Source organism: Haliotis rubra, unplaced genomic scaffold, assembly GCF_003918875.1.
Source record: "Haliotis rubra isolate DU_JTF1 unplaced genomic scaffold, ASM391887v1 Scf196, whole genome shotgun sequence".
In the NCBI taxonomy this organism is placed as follows: Eukaryota; Metazoa; Mollusca; class Gastropoda; order Lepetellida; family Haliotidae; genus Haliotis; species Haliotis rubra.
In genome coordinates, this window is record NW_025765958.1 from 1,434,878 (window position 1) to 1,452,622 (window position 17,745).

Below are 17,745 nucleotides of genomic sequence, written 5' to 3' on the forward strand. Positions count from 1 at the left end.
GCCACTGATAGTAATCAAATGCTATAATTACATGGCTACATTATATTTTAAGCATGGTGTCAATGATTACTGAGTCGCATATTTTCAGTAGTTTATGAAAGAACTGTCTGATATGTGACCTTCAAACCAACTGAATTAGCATTTTCATGTTGCAAAATCACATGTATATAATCATGCCCTAGATCGTTACTGGTCTCACCGATCCGACTCGGCAATAATAATAATAATAATAATAATAATAATAATAATAATAATAATGCATTTGTTTAAGCGCCTAATGTCCAACCAGTGCTGCTCAGTGGCGCTGCGCAGAGAAAGTGGAGAAACTAGTAGGTAGCTAGAAAGAGATGAGTTTTTAGTTGGCTCCTAAATGCTTCCAGGGAAGATACTGATCTCAGTTCAACTGGCAGAGAGTTCCACAAAGCTGGTGCAGCAGCACTGAAAGCTCTGTCTCCCATGGATGTTTTTGTAGCTGGCATTTTCAGGCTGCCTCTTTTCTCAGACCTCAAGACACGAGTTGGACGATAGATTTCGATGATGTCTTTGAGGTAAGCTGGTGAATTGATGTCATAGAGGGTTGAGTAGGTGATGCAAATTATTTTGTACTGTATTCTCCTCTTTACTGGGAGCCAGTGCAACGACCTCAGCACAGGGGTGATGTGTTCCTGACATTTTGTCCTGGTTATGATCCTGGCAGCTCTGTTTTGTACAAACTGGAGATGTTGGATTGCTGCTGCTCCTGACACGAGGGAGTTACAGTAGTCTAGGCGTGAAATGACGTATGACTGTACTAAAAGTTTGGTTGTGTCAATGTCCAAATAGCGGCGGATTTTTCCTATTCGGCGGAGATGAAAGGTTGCTGATCTTGCTGCTGTTAGGGCTTGTGATTCTGGTGACATTGAAGAACGGAAAACAACACCAAGATTCTTCACCTGGGGCACAGGGCAGATAGACTGATCTCCAACTGTGAGACTACACTCGCCTATTTTGCGAAGCTGCTGCCTAGTTCAAATGATCATGAACTCAGATTTGTCGTCGTTGAGTTTCAGAAAGTTGTTTGTCATCCATATCTTGATGTTAGCGATACAGCTCTCCATAACATCTTTTGCGTGTTCAACAGTGGTGCAGTTGTGATCTTGGCTGGAGTAATCATAGATATATCGACCTATGTATATGTAAATCATTATTATATACCTACTCTATGAAGGAAGGACTAAGTCATCAAATTTGCACCAGACAAACTAGTCACCCATATCATGAGCCACCCCTTCGGTTACGATGGCATGCAATCCACCAAATTAATTAGCCTTAATATTGGATCTGTTGTACACAATGTTGACGTGCAAAGGTTGAAGGTGATCAACTCCATAAAGGAATCCCAAGAGAACCTAAGTAAAAATCCTTATAACAATGATTATGATGTTCGTTTTCTTGCTTTCCTAACATGTTAGTTTAATGTGCCACCACATTTCTAAATCATGAAATATGATAGCTGTGGTTACCGTTGTCCTCGGCATCGTACTTAATCACAATGATCCCCTTGTTTTGCCGCCGGCTCGATGTACTCTTATCATCCTTGATCCTTTTCGACAAAAGCAAAAACCATCCTGGACCATCATGCCATCACAGAAGATGGTGTTCACTTGGAATACGCTTCACTGTATGATCCAGGTTAGTGCCCTAAACGACACTGCAAAAACGAGAGGGGTAATTATTCCAATTATAAGGGTAATTTGGATAAGCTTGCAGAAATTAGTAAAGTGCATCTGGATTTAGATACAGGGTAAGATGGGCAATTTTCAGATCATGTGAAACACGATTGGGTGATTTGGGAATGTTCAACTCTTACATGAAGACGTCAGGCAGGTGTGCAAGAATGCACCTCAAAGGGAATATGGAGTGCAGTGTTAGGGATATTACTACTTGCAGAATAGGATTATCCAAAATAACATTGAAAATTTAAGATTGGCCCATTATTTGGTGAACTTTCAGGACCGGTATGCTATTCTGATATTCTCGTCACAGCATCACATATCCGTTTGTTATCTTCTTGCCACCATGTCGGCTTAACACCTCTCACTAAATCTTTTCAGCACATTATCTTCAGCTCATCACGTTCCATAGCCACAAAAATGCTGTTACGCTCACTGTTTTCTGCACACTTCTTGTCACCACATGGTCTTATAAGCCTTCTTCCCGAATCTTCTCGATATGTCTTCTTCCGATCTTCTTATTAGCAGACCCATATTGTGTTTATATCACAATGTGACTCACTGCCTCCTCTCAGTATTACAGTGCAACAGAAATATTATCTATTACTTTATATGCCTGTGTGGCCTAGTTATCCCATTTACAAGCTTCTGGTATCGACCTGTATTGGACAGGAAATGGATCGGTCTTTCTCTACCATGTCGTTTTATTGTAAGGCGTTAAGCAATGGTTCGTCTGCCTTTTGACCAAACTGAAGAGACCACAGAAGATAGTATGATTCACCCACACTACCACTGCTGTCACAATCAACACGAAGATCATTTGTGTTGTAATGTATTAAAGTAAAAACCTCTTACAACTTTGAATACTCGACCGGATATATTTTGCTGACTGTATGAACACTGAAGGGATATTATGTTCTTTTGTATCTCAGAGGAAGAGTCATTCAGCACTCGAACATTACGTGTTGCCACCTCATGTCAGACTATTGCAACACGAGAAATCATTTTAGGCAGGATGTGTAATGTCAATAATGTGTTAGCACATGTTTAATTTGGATAAAAGCTTCGATGCTTCTGGATGTTCCATTAAAATGCTAACTTCATTTGGTTTAAAATGCAAGATCAATGAAAATGGTTGATTGAACTAAAGGTTGTAAAACCTCAAAATGTAATATTTTTGTTACATTAACGAACTTCTTATCTAAATTTGATCTCTCCATGTAGGATATAATTCTCATTCGGAATGTATTTTATGAGTGGGCATCCAGTGTTTAATGAAGTTTGGTTTGCACGAGTCGACTACAAATATTACTCAAGTGGAACGTTAATCCTTTCAGAAACGGGAGCCGAGACAATCATAGAGTTATTTATCCATGGCAGTGGCCCGTGTTTATCATCGAATGCCTGATGGTAATGGCCAGCTGACTGAGTTTGATTAAACGTTGTGTTGAAAGGTATGTTGGTGTTAGGGAGCATCAACTCCTGATGTGAGAGAAAAGCCCGCGTATTGCTTTTAGTCTAATCCAAGAGTACGTGTATAATGCTGCCAAGAGGCGGGATTCGAACTCACTGGTATCGCACGCCTGTTCATACATCTTGTGAAAAGTTGGTGAATGTAAAGCATCACATGAGTCTCAATGTTGGACCATAAGCAACACAAATCATAATGAATAGTAATGATTTATGCCTACCAGGCCCTTGGCTCACAATATTAGATTACAACCTGGTGAGTGCTCAAATATATTTTTAAAATACATATCTATTATATATCGTGTGTTGTTTCAGTGTCTTCTAAATTCACTAGAACATGTGTCATGACAAACGTCATGATGTCAATGATTTATCAATAAATGTTGACGGAAACTGCAGAATAGGAACAATTACTATCAAGGACCCGCGGCCCACCATGGGTGATTGAGTTTTTCGCCCTCATTAGCAATATTCGAGCAATATTACGACGGGGAATACCAGAAATGGGCTTTACACATTGTTCGAATGCGTGGAATCAAACCTGGGACTTCAATGTGACGGGCGGATGCTTTCACCACTAGGCTATCATCATCGTGTGGAATGTTTAGTTGCATTGACATGTAGAATATCGCATCGTCTGCCATGTATATCAAGTCGTCTCTTCTCAAAGTAATCGTTCATCAACATGTGGTCTTCCTCAGATCCTCCATAACACTCTCCTTAAGGTATGTTTGTGGCTAGTATCTAAGTATTGTGTTGTTATGATTATGTTGGTGGACTATTGGTAAAAGCGACGTAAAACAATACTCACTCACATTCATCACTAAGTGTATTATTTCACCTGTTTGTGTTCCGAAACCTAAATATATTTTAATTCAACCAGGACTGGAAAAAACTATTCTTTACCTCCGGGGCATCTAAAATTTAATGATAAGAGATGATAAAATGTGTGGTTACAATGTGTGACAGTGTGTGACAATGTGTGGACAGGCTTGTTTACGGACGTGGTCAGAAATAGATGCTTGTGAACTTCACGATAATATAAATACTCTCCTGGCAGCTCTGCTCTCCCTGACTGAACCTGGTTTTAAAGCAAACGTTTGCTGATTCAGAAACTTGTGGAAGCTCACATATTTTTATTGAAAATTTACATTAGTGAAGGTAAAGCATCAAACAAGGATAAATACAGTAACCAATAGAACAAATACATTGATGTATTTTGTATTTGTGGTTCCTTCTGTACGTGTTGACAAAATATCTATGTGAACTAAACATCGTAATATCATAAAGACGTTCAAGGCATTATTAAATAACCATTCTTGTCGGAGATGAGACAAACCTGTGTGCGGTGACTTTTTCCGAGCCTTTTTCTATGAAATGAGAAACTCATGAATATTCTTGAACCCAGGATTTTTAAACTAATCTTGGCAGAAGTGAGGTGCTGTTGTTTCTGCACATTTATATATTCCAGTCAAGTTAATATCAGGAAATCCTCTTGATACTGTCAAAGTCTAGGGATTCATAAAAGAGTTCTTTAGCATATATATGTCTCATTCTCGGTGGTCTCTAGTAAGGTGATCTGCCTTCAGTTGTTGGTGATCTATTGTATTGTCTTGCATTATAGTATACGTTTTTTTAGCTACAGGCTAATTTCATATGTCTATATATGATATATAGCTTTACTGTTCCTCGTAAAGAGTTTTTTAACTTCTAATTATATTGATCTTTAATGATAATTAATTATTCCCGTCACGATATGGCCGAAATATTGCCGATTTGACGATAAATATTAATTCACTCACTCACTACTCACTAACTTTGAAATCGTCGACAACAAAGTTCACTATAACGTTTGCAATTTAATCTGTTATATACTCTGCGTGTAGAGAGTGGAGCGTAGTCTGCTGTTATATCTAACATGCTGCGTGATGTATTCTGCCATAGCCGTCACACCGTTTTCTCAAAAGTTGACTATGGTGACTATGCTGTTTGGATGCGTTTTATTTGTCGCTGTTGAGACGGCAGCAAGTTTGTCAATGTCAAAACTCAGCTGCATCTGCCTCGAAAATAGAATTTCTACATTTAATCTCCATTATAATAAACAAACTGATCATTTTGAAGTTTTGGCAATATGCCCAACTAAACAGCACAGCTACAATGTAGGAGATGCCTCGAACCTCTGCTGTTCTGTTACTGACAATATTCTTTTGAAAACCTATGGCCATAATAAAATTGATTTTGATGCATCAAGTATCTTGAAATTACCTTCTATTATTAAGTCATGCTTTAGAATAGTTTCGTTTCGTAATAATCGGGGGATTAATACTTTATTTCACTTGTACCGTATGCTTTCAGGCATTTGAAAGTAACCGTTCACTAATCCTTTTCGTTGTTTGATCTATGAGTGAATTTGCTTGATCAAATTGTGAAATATTCTCAGCATGAAATCCTTAACACACTAAAAGAATTTATTCGAAGCCATTATCTAAAAATAATTTATATCCGAACGATTTTGGGAGTTTGAAGCATAAACTTATATTTTGAGAATAAAAGAGGTGAGATTTTAATAGACAGCCATATCATGGTGTTTTGTACAAAAAAAGCAAATCCCAGTCAGTGTTAACTTATTACTGCACTTTTAGCTTTCACCGCCTTCGTCCCTTGAGATGCTGCCTTGGTGGCCACTGATAACTGACATTCTGTGGCGTTTCAACCATACAAGCATAATGTACAAAGGTTTAAGATAAATTGCACGTTACGTAGCCCAATAGTCGACTGCATGAACACAGGAGCATGTTGTCAGTGGAAACAGACGCCCGATACATTAGTTAACGATTCACCGTCGTTGTTCAAGAGATTTGATCTTAGGGTATTCTGAATGAAATACATGACTACTGTCAAGGATAGTGATATTCAAATGTCAAATTGTCCATGGTAAAATACACCATTTCTTTCAACATGACCATTTCAAGCCAAAACGAAGTGGTCGAAAATCAGTGGGAGATGAATTCATTCAAACAAATATTTAACATTTTCACTGCTCTTTTCACTAAGTAGACTTCTGAATGTTCACCTGAAGAGGTAATCTTTTTGTCTTTTACCAATGATTCTTACAATTACATGTACGAGTATGTATATTGAAATGCTATTGTTAATATGATCGTCTAATTAGTCTGCATTACTCATGTTGCCACTTATTCTTTATTGGCTTTGTAGTTCACCGATAAAAAATATTTATCTTAATGTGGTCCCGTCTACACATCAGATTGCTGTGGCTGACTGAGACTGGTTCAACACAGCTTTACATAGTACATTGGCATTAGGACATATCAGCTGTACGTTTGAGAGGAAAGCCCTTTAAAAAGTCCTATAAGGGGATAATTTGCACAGATAAAGTCAGCCAAGAGTAGGTCTGCACGTCTAACCGGAAACCACATTTGAATCAGTGTCATCTTGTGTTGATATCGGCAATGCAAGGTTGTTTTTTTACAATCACTCAGTTCCTGTTTTTTCAGAATACACACAAAGACGACCCCCTGCGGACTATAATCGAGGAAATTGATATATTTTCAACACAGCTCCCTTTGAAATGGTGCAAATTAGCTTTTCACTGAATTAACTAGTGACTGCAGCACGTTTCTCTTCCAAAGGAACTAATGACATGGGGCAGAAACTAAATTGATTAAGTCACTGATCTTGATGCACACAGTCTCAAGTGGAAAATCTACAATGTACAATTTCAAATGTCACCAATTTAGCAAACTTCACTTTCCCAGATCGAGGCGTCATGAGATAAATGTCTGATGAACTTTCAGCAATTTTTAGGATTTCAAACAGCTGCGTGTTACTTACCAACGCCAATCAGAAATCACCATATTTTTTAGTGTTTCAACTATTTCAAGCCGGATTGCGACCTTCGTCGGGTCAACTCACAAATCACGTGAACAGTATTAATCAACAAGACACAAGACGCGCATGGTTTGGTATTTATAACTTTTCCCTGAAAAACGGAGGTACATTGAATGTTGTAAGCTGTCCAAGAGCATCAACAAGGATGCGTTAGTGGTGCCGTGGGTTACAGAGCTACATATTTTACGTTAACCTGTGATACCGAAGTCGGTGGATATCAAGAATAATTAATTCGATAAACAACGCAAGAACCACCACCTGAAACCTCGTTTAAGCCAGATGTTTATTCTTATGCTGTTATCTAGTCGACTATATTTTTAGTTTACACGTCCAATTCTATGTCAGAGCGGTAATTATCTGAGTCAGATGTTCAGCAGCAGCAGAAACATGACAGATAAATTGCCAGGATGTATATTTCTGTTGTCAGCAAAGGTAGTAGCATGTTATGTCCCTTATCAAAAGTTCAATTCCCACTTAAATTCTTTACAAATGTTGGAAATTGCTGATTTGATATCAAATGTTTTCTCAGGTGAGAAGACTTTATTGTGTGTGGCGAACACTACCAATACAGAAGAATATCCTCGAGATGTTTCGCCCCAAACCAGCTGTCATCACTGATAATAAAGTGTTCCTTTGATACAGTTTTTACAATTGAATCTGTTTAGATAAACTATACGTTAGCTTATCTTTGCGATATTTAGTGATTATTTTTCAAGTGATGAGGAATAGATTACGGAAACTTACTGGCGTTAGCCCACTGACACAGCATGTAGCAGACTAACGGGGATACTGACTCCAAGATACCCAGACCTTGTTTAATCCCCACAATGCCTGACAATACAAGTACCATCTTTCACGTATTCGGGTACATCACGACCAACAGATCGAACCACCGACTTTCCGTTCTGCGGGCAGCTGCTCTATCCACTACACCATGGAGGCGGTTGTATTGTCTCATACGACTGCAAGTCAGTGAGGCTGAAGATGTGGCTGAACCTCATATCAGCAGGTGTAAGATAGGTCCTCAGCAATACATAGAACATGTAAACTGTAGTGATAATTAGCATGGTCATGTGCACATAGTCACTATGAAACAGTGATGGAACATATCAAAGGACATATTGTATTTAGCATAACAAATTACTTATTTCATTCAACATGTTGGCGTTGCGAGCACGTACCTACAGATCACCAGATCGAACCATCAATACAAGGAGACGGATGCGTTGTCTGTTACGTCTGCAACATTGTGTTCAGAATGCATCAAGTTATCAGCAATAAGGTTGAAGACGTCGTTCAGTCATATAAGCAGGTGTAATAGAAGATGCATAGAAGATGTAAACAGTGGTGATGATTAGCACACTCATGTGAAAATAGTGAAGATGAAACAGTGATGGAACATATCAAAGTACATATTTAATTTAATATAACAGTACTTATTTTATTCAACATGTTTGCGTTCTGAGTAATAAATAGATTCGGATTAAAGAATATAATTATTCTTTGCCTCCGTTAGTTTCCCGGGCTGGTAAGATTTTATGTTTGTCAACTGATTAACATTAGTGGTTACAATGTGTGACACTGTGTGACACTGTCTGACACTGTCTGACAGTAGTGGGTGAGTGAGTTAATATTTATCGTCACATCGGCAATATGACGATAACAATTAATCATTACATTAACGATCAATACAATTAGAGATTAAAAACCTGTTGACGATGAACAGTAAAACTAGAAGGGTATCACAGATAGAGATATAAAACTAACACGTAATTTAAAACTTATACTATAATGCATAGATCACCAGCAACTGAAGGTAGGTCACCTTACGACTGTGTGACAGTATGTGACAATGTGCAGCCCTGTGTGACAACATGTTCTGAAGGCATGGGTTGTTGCTTGTTCCTTGCCCGGCATTTGTATTTATTAAAAATATATTATACATGAAAGAATACAATTTGTTCCTAATGTAGATATTCTACCAAGCAATCCTACCGCCGGTTAGAGCGCCCGCTCATGAAATACCTGGCAGCAGCAATGACGATAACACAGGTCCATTTCACAAGTCAGTGAACTCAAACATGTCCAGAATTGTGAAAGTCCATAAATGTGGACTCTCGTCAGTGAGCCACGTGTCCCATTCTTGTTGGGAGCTAACAAAAAGTCTTATTCTTGCTACACCACCCCCACTGGAAAAGATGATAATTAGCACTTCAGGGTGTAGAAAGTGTCGACTTGCGCTCGTCTCCCTCGTTTACAGATACAGCGATCTTTCTTCTTTTTTCTCTGACACGGTGTTTGGACTGAAAACACAAAAGGAGGTCACTGTATTACATACTGCCATGAGAGATTAGTGAAATGAACTAGATATCAATGTGGTCATTGCAACGGGATGGGTGTAACTGATCTCTCAACACACATGAATGTAACTTAAACTTTAGGGTTTTCTTTCAATATGGTCTTTCTTTCAATGTACGAGTTGCATGTCGCTGTACAGAGTTGCGGACATTAGGGGTTTCAGGAATCAATGAATGTGGGTTCGAATCCAAGCCTGTTCGACAAAACATATGTGCTGTCTTAGAAGCAATTTGCCAGGTCGAAATATTCATTCCCTGGGTACAGATAATTATGGCATTCCCAGTGCAATCTGAGCTTACACTTAAAGAGAAATGTTTGAGTGCTGTCACTGTAATGAACGTGATAAAAAATATGAACGTCAAGCACGAAATGATGCTGCTATTACAACGTATTGTCTTTCATGAAACAAGACAATTATAGGTATATGGCTATTTAACGTTTGATTTACGACAGATATGAGTTATTGAAATTATATGTTTGTTGCGTTCATGTATTCTGGTAGCATATTCAAAGTAAGCATGAATGTGTTTTCAGAACATAAACTGTTTCGTGGAGTTTCCCCTGGAGTAATTATATGAGCCCAACTATTAAACCCTATAATCTACGTTTTTATACAGCCTGATCAGACATCATTGTCATTCCGCCTTAACCGGTGGCTTTAAAAGGTTAAGGCCAACGGATTATATAAAGAAAGGAAAATAGTTAACTCCATCAGTGGAGATTAGTTCCGGGGCCATTGTTTTGTGAAACATTATTTCCTTTAAGTTCTATACAGATTATGCTTTGACAAAGAATAAGGATCATTTAGTCGACAAACCTTTTGCATGACAAAACGTATTGATCCTGTGTGCACAATGTCAGAATTCGTTAGAAACTACTGCACCTGGTGAGCAGAACCGTTGTATAATGGGCACATAGGACATTGGGTTTGTCTGGTGTTATTGATACATGTACAAACTCAACTCCTGCTAAAGATAAGCAGTTCTGTGCTCATGCGCTCGATAAGCCTGAAGGTCGATTGCGATTTAAAGGTGTCATTTCCGAGCTTTTTAAGTTAGAGGTTCCAGTGGATTGCGTGTGCTGGCGTGCCTTTCAGTCACTCTACAACCGATGTGAAGATCTTATCACGAATAGGGTTGGCCTGGCTTAAACACGCTACCAGTTCCTAAATATACCTTACCCCGTCAAACACCTATATTTGTCCTGGAGGAGTCCCTGTAGTGTAAACTCCTGGTTTCCGTTTTGTGGATTACAGTAATTTAACTTTACTGATGAGGATTCGTGAGAAGAGACGAGTGGAGTGACAAAAAATCGAAATGATGTTTTCTTGTCAGAGTCTAATTGGAAGTTGAAACGAAATGTCATTGTTAATACGTGCAAAAAAAGAGAATGTCTGAGTTTTAGAAAACATGAACATACATTGGACTTGGGGCAAATGGCGTGCTTTAATTTGGAGTATGCCACCTCTGTTTCAGGTGAAAAAAAAAGAAACTCGATCGGCATTCTTTTTTCCTTGAAAACCTTGAAAACCTGAACGAAAGTGAAGTACCGTAGTCTGCCATTATCCATCACGGATGCATAGGTGATAACCAAAGGTCGAGAAACAATTATAACCAGCCACCCTGCTTTTATAATGATCAACATTCAAGGCCTCAGAAATGACCTCAAACAGTTGTATGTTAAATGAGTCGAAGGCCTTTCTATATTCCAGACGCCAGTGTCCAAAATCATGTCAGACGTAATTCCCTGAAAGTGGTTCATACACACGTTCGTTAACACAATTATTACCTGCATTTAGCAAAGATTTCTTGTGATTGTGGACGTCATATATAGCTATCAGAGTTGAATATCAGTCATTGTTGATGGATATGCATTCATTAACTTCACATTTTTCATAACACAATGGCGACCTGCAGAGACTGCTTCCGGTGCGTTCTGTGACAAACGCTGCTCACACATGCAACCCAAAGATCTGAGGTAGGAAACGAAATATAGCATTTCAAATATAATGACCTGACAATCTCTCATTTAATGATCCATATTTACTTAAGGAGAAACGGTCCATGTAATCTGCCATACCGAAAGTAATGTCATCTTCCATGTAGTCTCGTGTCACTCTTTTTATCGGCGAAATCTCATTATTGGTGGCTTATTTTAAGAAAGGGGATGACTCTACTTACAAACTGCTCCAGTCTCCGTTGTTTTCGTATTAGTCACGCTGCATGCTGTCAATGTTCAAAATCAATGTTTGCCATCTAATCCTTACAGAATATTACAAACACAATTCGAACACAAACACTATTATATTTTCATCTTTCCGTCCGTAACTTGCAGCGGAACAAAAGTGCATTGTGTAAATGAAGGAAAGAGCAGTGAATATCAGTTGATCCTCTATTGTCGGGCCACAATGTATCTCGGAAAAGAAAGGAAATTGTGGGAAATGCCTACCTTTGTCTACCTTGAACTGTGGTCACGACGCTAACAGAATTAGAGAAACATTTGCAAAGGAAAACAATTACTTCAAATTAAATTTTGAGAGCCAAAAGCATTATTATATTTTATCAGTTATAATACATCAGTATAACCTAATAATCGAAGTCGTGAGTCATATGAACAGGCAAATTATGTCTAAACAAGAATAGAACTCAGACCCAGAACCAGGCTTTTGGGAATGAGTTCTGTGGTAGTTTCTACACATTTACACAATCCAATTCAGTCAGGAAACCATGTTTGTTTTGCCAAGGACATTTTAATAGTGTTTTCTACATAATTCTTATTCGCCACAGCAAATGCTTTTAGTTTAGATGGAGGACAACCTGGCACTTTCGATTAGTCAAGCTGAGTTAGTTCGCTTCTCGTGCCATCCCCAATGTTGTTTCTGACGTGCTGTCTGGCGTGTTGTCTGGCATATTCTATTCTAAGACTCAGACGTATCACCTGCTATTAAAACTGCCATGCTGTCTGACATGCGGTTCTGACATGTAGTCAGGTATGCCTTATATTTTGCTTTGCGGAGACAAGCAACTTCACGTGATTTGTCGTAATGGTGAACAAAAAGACTTTTCTGGATTTCATCTTCTTTTATTCTTCGATACAACGTTTCGGGGACTGTTCCGGTCCCATCATCAGGTAAAACTAATAAACAGCTAACTGTGACCGGGACGTCACCATGCTTATGACGTCACAATGCTATGACGACGCTAATTATAACAGGGCTAATAGTAATACATGTTATTATGAATATATAAAATATTGTTTACTCTAAAATTACTGGATTGATTTAGAAATGTACAAATATTTATACATTTATACATGTTTAGAATGTAAAGTAATTACAGTGTATACATAGAAATTATAGTTTATACATGGGTACAGTGTGTTTATGAAACAGTGACGAAGGTAGAATATTGTCTATTGTTTTATGTACCCTGCATTCGGGAGGTACACACCCTGATCCCTGTTTATTGCTGGTTTTGTATGTTTGATGTGGATAGCTTTAATCAACTTGCGTTTCTGCCAGTCACTAATGTTTTTTGCGAGGATTTCAGTTTCCCAGTCAATTTCATGATTAGGATTATTCAATGTGCTGAGAAACTGCATATTTCAGATCCGATTTGTCGACTGAAGGTTTCGTTCTTTCACACGTGTTGCTACTGGTCTGCCTATCTCACCAATGTACACATTACAGTTTACACGGCCTTTGGGGTTAGAGATAGCCTGATTGCAGCCCTTACCATTTGCATGTAACAAAGTTTTATTGGTTTTGCCAGACAAGAAAGTTGTGTCAATGCTGGCCGTTTTCCTTGGAAGTCTGCTGACTCGGTGGCTGATGGGCCCAACATACGGGAGATGGTTCAGGTTTTGGAGGTCGCTGACCGTGATCTTGTATTGTTTTCTTTATAGTGGTTTCTACAAGGTTCTTAGGATAACCATGGTATGTGATGAATGTTGTCTTCAGGTGGTCTACTTCTTGTTGCAGTAGGTCAGGGGTGCAAATTGTTTTCGCGCATCTCGCAAGTGTGGCAACAATTGCTCTCTTGATTTGGGATGGTGGTTTGAGTGGTGATGAATACTTTTGTCTGTGTGGGTAGGTTTGCAATAAACCGACGTGGTGAGCTGGTTGTTGGAGTTGTCAACGGCGATGTCCAAGAAAGGGAGTTTGTTCTGCTGCTCTGTTTCCATCGTACACTTACTTCTAGGGTGTTGATTGTTCAGGTGGTCTAGAAGTGCATTGGGGTCATGATGGTTGTCTAGGATTAAGAACGTATCATCAACCTTCCTGTGCCAACATAGTGGTTGGAATGGTGAAGTAGCCAGAGAAATTTCCTCAAAGTTGGTCATGAATATCTCAGTTATGAGAGGTGAGAGTGGAGATCCCATGGGTAGACCATGAATCTGATGATATATCTGATCTTACCGTGTAAAGAAGGATGTTTCAAAACAGGCTGATGATGCTGTCGATGGATAGTTTTGTGTCGATCTGGTCTATACAGGACTCTAATGGCAGGATTGCTAGGGATTCTTCTAGGGGAATGTTAGTGAATAAGTCTACCACGTCATAACTGACCATGGTGCCACTAGTTTGGTAACCCTTAAGTCTGTTATCAAACGATGATGAATCACTGGTGAAGGATTTACCATTTTTCCTAAAGGTGCTAAAAGGTTCGACAGGAACTGGGCAGTATTGGCAGCACACTAAGCGTTGTACATAACAACCATAGCGCTAAGACTACCGTAAGTCTATGTTAAGGTATGGGAGTTACGGTCACCTTAGCGCAAAGATCGCTTTGTACAACGGCACCCTGGTCTTCACTGGCGATCTATGAATTTTGATAGTGGCACGAGCGTAAGTTGGCTGGTTGTCAAGCATCCACCTGTACGGAGCATGTTTTTCTGTGTACTCAGGCAAGTTGTCTGTCTTCTCTAGTCAGAAAACTCGTTTGCTACGAGTATGATGTTTGCCTGCTGTCGAATAGGCCATAACATGCTCTGTACTCTTGTCTATTTCATGGCACGGCGCCTGTCATGTAGCTTGGCGTGTCGTCGGCCCTGTTAATGACCTGTCGTCTGCCATGTAGTATGACCTGCCGTCTGCCATGTAGTGTGACCTTCTGTCTGTCATATAGTATGACCTTCCGTCTGTCATGTAATGTGACCTGTCGTCTGTCAGGTAATATGATCTGGGGTCTGCCATGTAGCATGACCTGCCGTCTGCCATGTAGTGTGACCTCTTGTTCTCTGCCCTGTTAACGATCTGTAGTTTGTCATTCCCTGTTGCCTGCCCTTTAGTATGACCTGTCGTCTGCCCTGTCCATGACCTCCTGTTTGCCATGTAGTATGAACTGCTATCTATATTACAGTGTGGCCTATCGTGTCTATTTTACGTCACGGCGTCTGTCGTCTCTCGTGTAGTCTGACGTCGTTCATCATTTAGTCATGTTGTTTGTCTTCCGCCATGTTGTGCGACATTATCATGAGGCTGGTAGCTGCCTGTTTGAGATGAGATAAATCATTCAGCGCTCTTGAGACATCCGCCGTTTATTCAATCGAAGTTCATATTAAGCATATCCACTGTGTCTGCCTCCAGAGTTGATTCTACGCTGATTTTGTCTGAAAACAATGTTTATGCATTTACTGCAATACCCCAAACAAAACAGCACAATGAGACAATACATTTTTGTTCTGTTTTGTTTGTAAACATGTGAAATCATTTCAGAAGTGTAGCTCCTTATTCCCCATGTGCGTATGTTCAAGGTAAGGTTTTTGTGATGAATTGGGTTGAGACTGAAATGAAACATCTGTCTGTAGATCCTATTAATGCTATGGCTTCTCCGACGCTCACAATATCCTCTTATCGAAATCCTCTTACCCCTAACCGTTTGGGTTTTTGGTGGTTTTTTGTTTTTCCTTTTCCAAAAATAGTAATTTGTCTCACTTTTGCGTGTGTGAGCGTCACATTCTGAGATGTCAAAGTAATCGTATTCTTCATTTTGTATCTATTAGTAATAATGTATTATCGCAATGTGGATTTTTTTCAGCGGGAGATTCTTGACACACTGGAAGAATTTCCTATTAACACTCTACTCAAAATTAATTGTGGCCACTATCTAAGAATAACAGACATCCAAATCATAGTGGGAGTTTTGAGCAGGAACGTATATTTTCAGAATACAAGATACTCAAATGAAGCTATGGTCTTGTTTGGTACAAAAATAGTACATCTCAGTCAGTGCCAAAATATTACTTAACTTTCAGCTTTTACAGTCTTCAACACAGGAGAAGCTGCTTTAGCGTTCCTACTATACGATAAGAGTGTACATAAATAGTTCTGTAGATAGATAACCCACGAGTTTTTAAGTGGTTGACTACATAGCAATGGTCAAGGTCCACGATGGCACAAGTGTGTTCTTGCAGTCGATCCTGTAAAATTGTAGGCTCAACAAAATATTTTCGATCAAATGAAGCATCAGCAGGCTTCAATAGGATATCTGTCCATGATGGATAGCATAAATTGTTGATAGACTTTCCCCAATTTTTAGAATGTGTAATGTGCAGTTACCATGAACAATAAACAAGCGTAGCACATAAAGTCTATCTGACTGTGCCACTATTCTGCACGGTTTGTTTGTTTGTGTGTTTGCTTGTTTGTTCACGTCACACTCAGCAATATTCCAGCTATGCTTTCTGTGACATATTCGATTACAACAGACAACCAAGTTTACGATATCAATATTTCAGCTGTTTTTTGTCACCAGGTATTGCAGGTTGTCATGACATAACGCATGACAAAAGGGAGCAAGACAACATCAAATGAACTCAGGTAGATAGTCGTGTTGAGGAAATACCTTGATGGACGAGGACATTATTGTGAACTTTTCCACACTTGAAGACACTAATCTAAAGTGTATATCAGAATGTAACGGGGGACATGGCAGTTTGGATAGGTATTAATAATAATTTGACAATTTCCAGAGCTGGTTGACATGTTGGTCGATTCCGTCTACGTGCCAGGGTTACTGAAGATGTTAGCGACAGACTTCTGTGAGTCTTAATCAGATTGCATATTCCATTTACATTTCAGCCAGACGTGTGAACTTTATTTTGATCGACAGTAAATACCACAACATCAAATTTATGGAAAGTCAGAATTCTTCTAACTTTTAAATTGATATCAGAAGAAAAGAGACTAGTGATACAATTTGATATTTCCGTCTGAGGCAGACAAATATGGTATTTGATCCGGCGAAAGACAATTCCACTACAAACTTTCATGAGTTTTTACACACAGATGGCACAGATAATATCAACGTGTAAGTGTGTGAACCTAGTTTCAAATTCTTCAAACACACACACACCAATGTTAGGTTTAAATGTTATTTTGTACTTTATGCCCATTGGTATCGGCATATAACGGTGACTGAATATTCTCTTGCTTTGTGGCTATAAACTTAGAGAAAATCCACTGAGGAAAACATGGTGACAATGATTACTGAGTCGTACAGTTTATGCATTTAATGAGAGAGCCATCTCATCATCCAACTATTTACAAACCACCGCCATATTCATTGTATCTGGAATATTGTTGAGTGCGGCGTTAAACAACAGACAAAGAAAAGGTTACAAACACACATCTGTCATCATGTTGTTGTTTCTGGTTTCATTACATATAGCAGTTGTGACGTTGCTAAAGTATAACAAATTTCACTTAGTGCCTGATATGATATATATAAATCATTATTACTCTAAGAAGGAATCTCCTAGCCCTATTATATCGGCTATAAGTCATCAAATCTTGACCGGGCAAACCAGTGACGGATATCATTAGCAACGGGCCACACCTTCGGTTACCATGACATGCAATCCACCCAAATACCGAGCACTGATATGGGGATCTGTTGTACACAATGTTGACCAGGTGGTTGCAGGCGATCAACTCTATACAGGACTATACGTAACTACGTGTTCTCGTTCTATAGTCCTTAACCTTTTAACTTTATGTGTTACCATTCTCAGAAACCCCAGTTTCTAAATAATCATGAAACAGGATGGCTGTAATTGCTGCTGTTCTCAGCATCGTACCTGATCAGTACCATCCTTGCCGTGCTGCCAGCTCGATGTACTCTTAATTTCATCACAAAGATCCCTCTCGCCTTTCTTTCATAAAAGGTGAAAACCTTTCTGAACTATCATCTCAACACAGTGCTGTTGACTTGAAATATGCTTCACTGTATGATCTGATTTGTCGAGCTAAAGGACACTGCTAAATAGAGAAGGGGTGGCCTGTTATGAGTGGCAT

General features: G+C 39.1%; 1 protein-coding gene across 1 annotated transcript; it reads right to left on the bottom strand.

The window, feature by feature from the left end:
- Positions 1 to 326: 326 nt before the first annotated feature.
- Positions 327 to 13,631, bottom strand: LOC124274916. The gene is made up of 2 exons (XM_046710284.1): positions 13,558 to 13,631; positions 327 to 1,002 (listed from the first exon to the last, which is right to left on the bottom strand). The coding sequence occupies exons 1-2, from the start codon at positions 13,629 to 13,631 to the stop codon at positions 327 to 329; spliced, it is 750 nt and encodes a 249-aa protein (XP_046566240.1).
- Between the last annotated feature and the right edge of the window lie 4,114 nt (positions 13,632 to 17,745).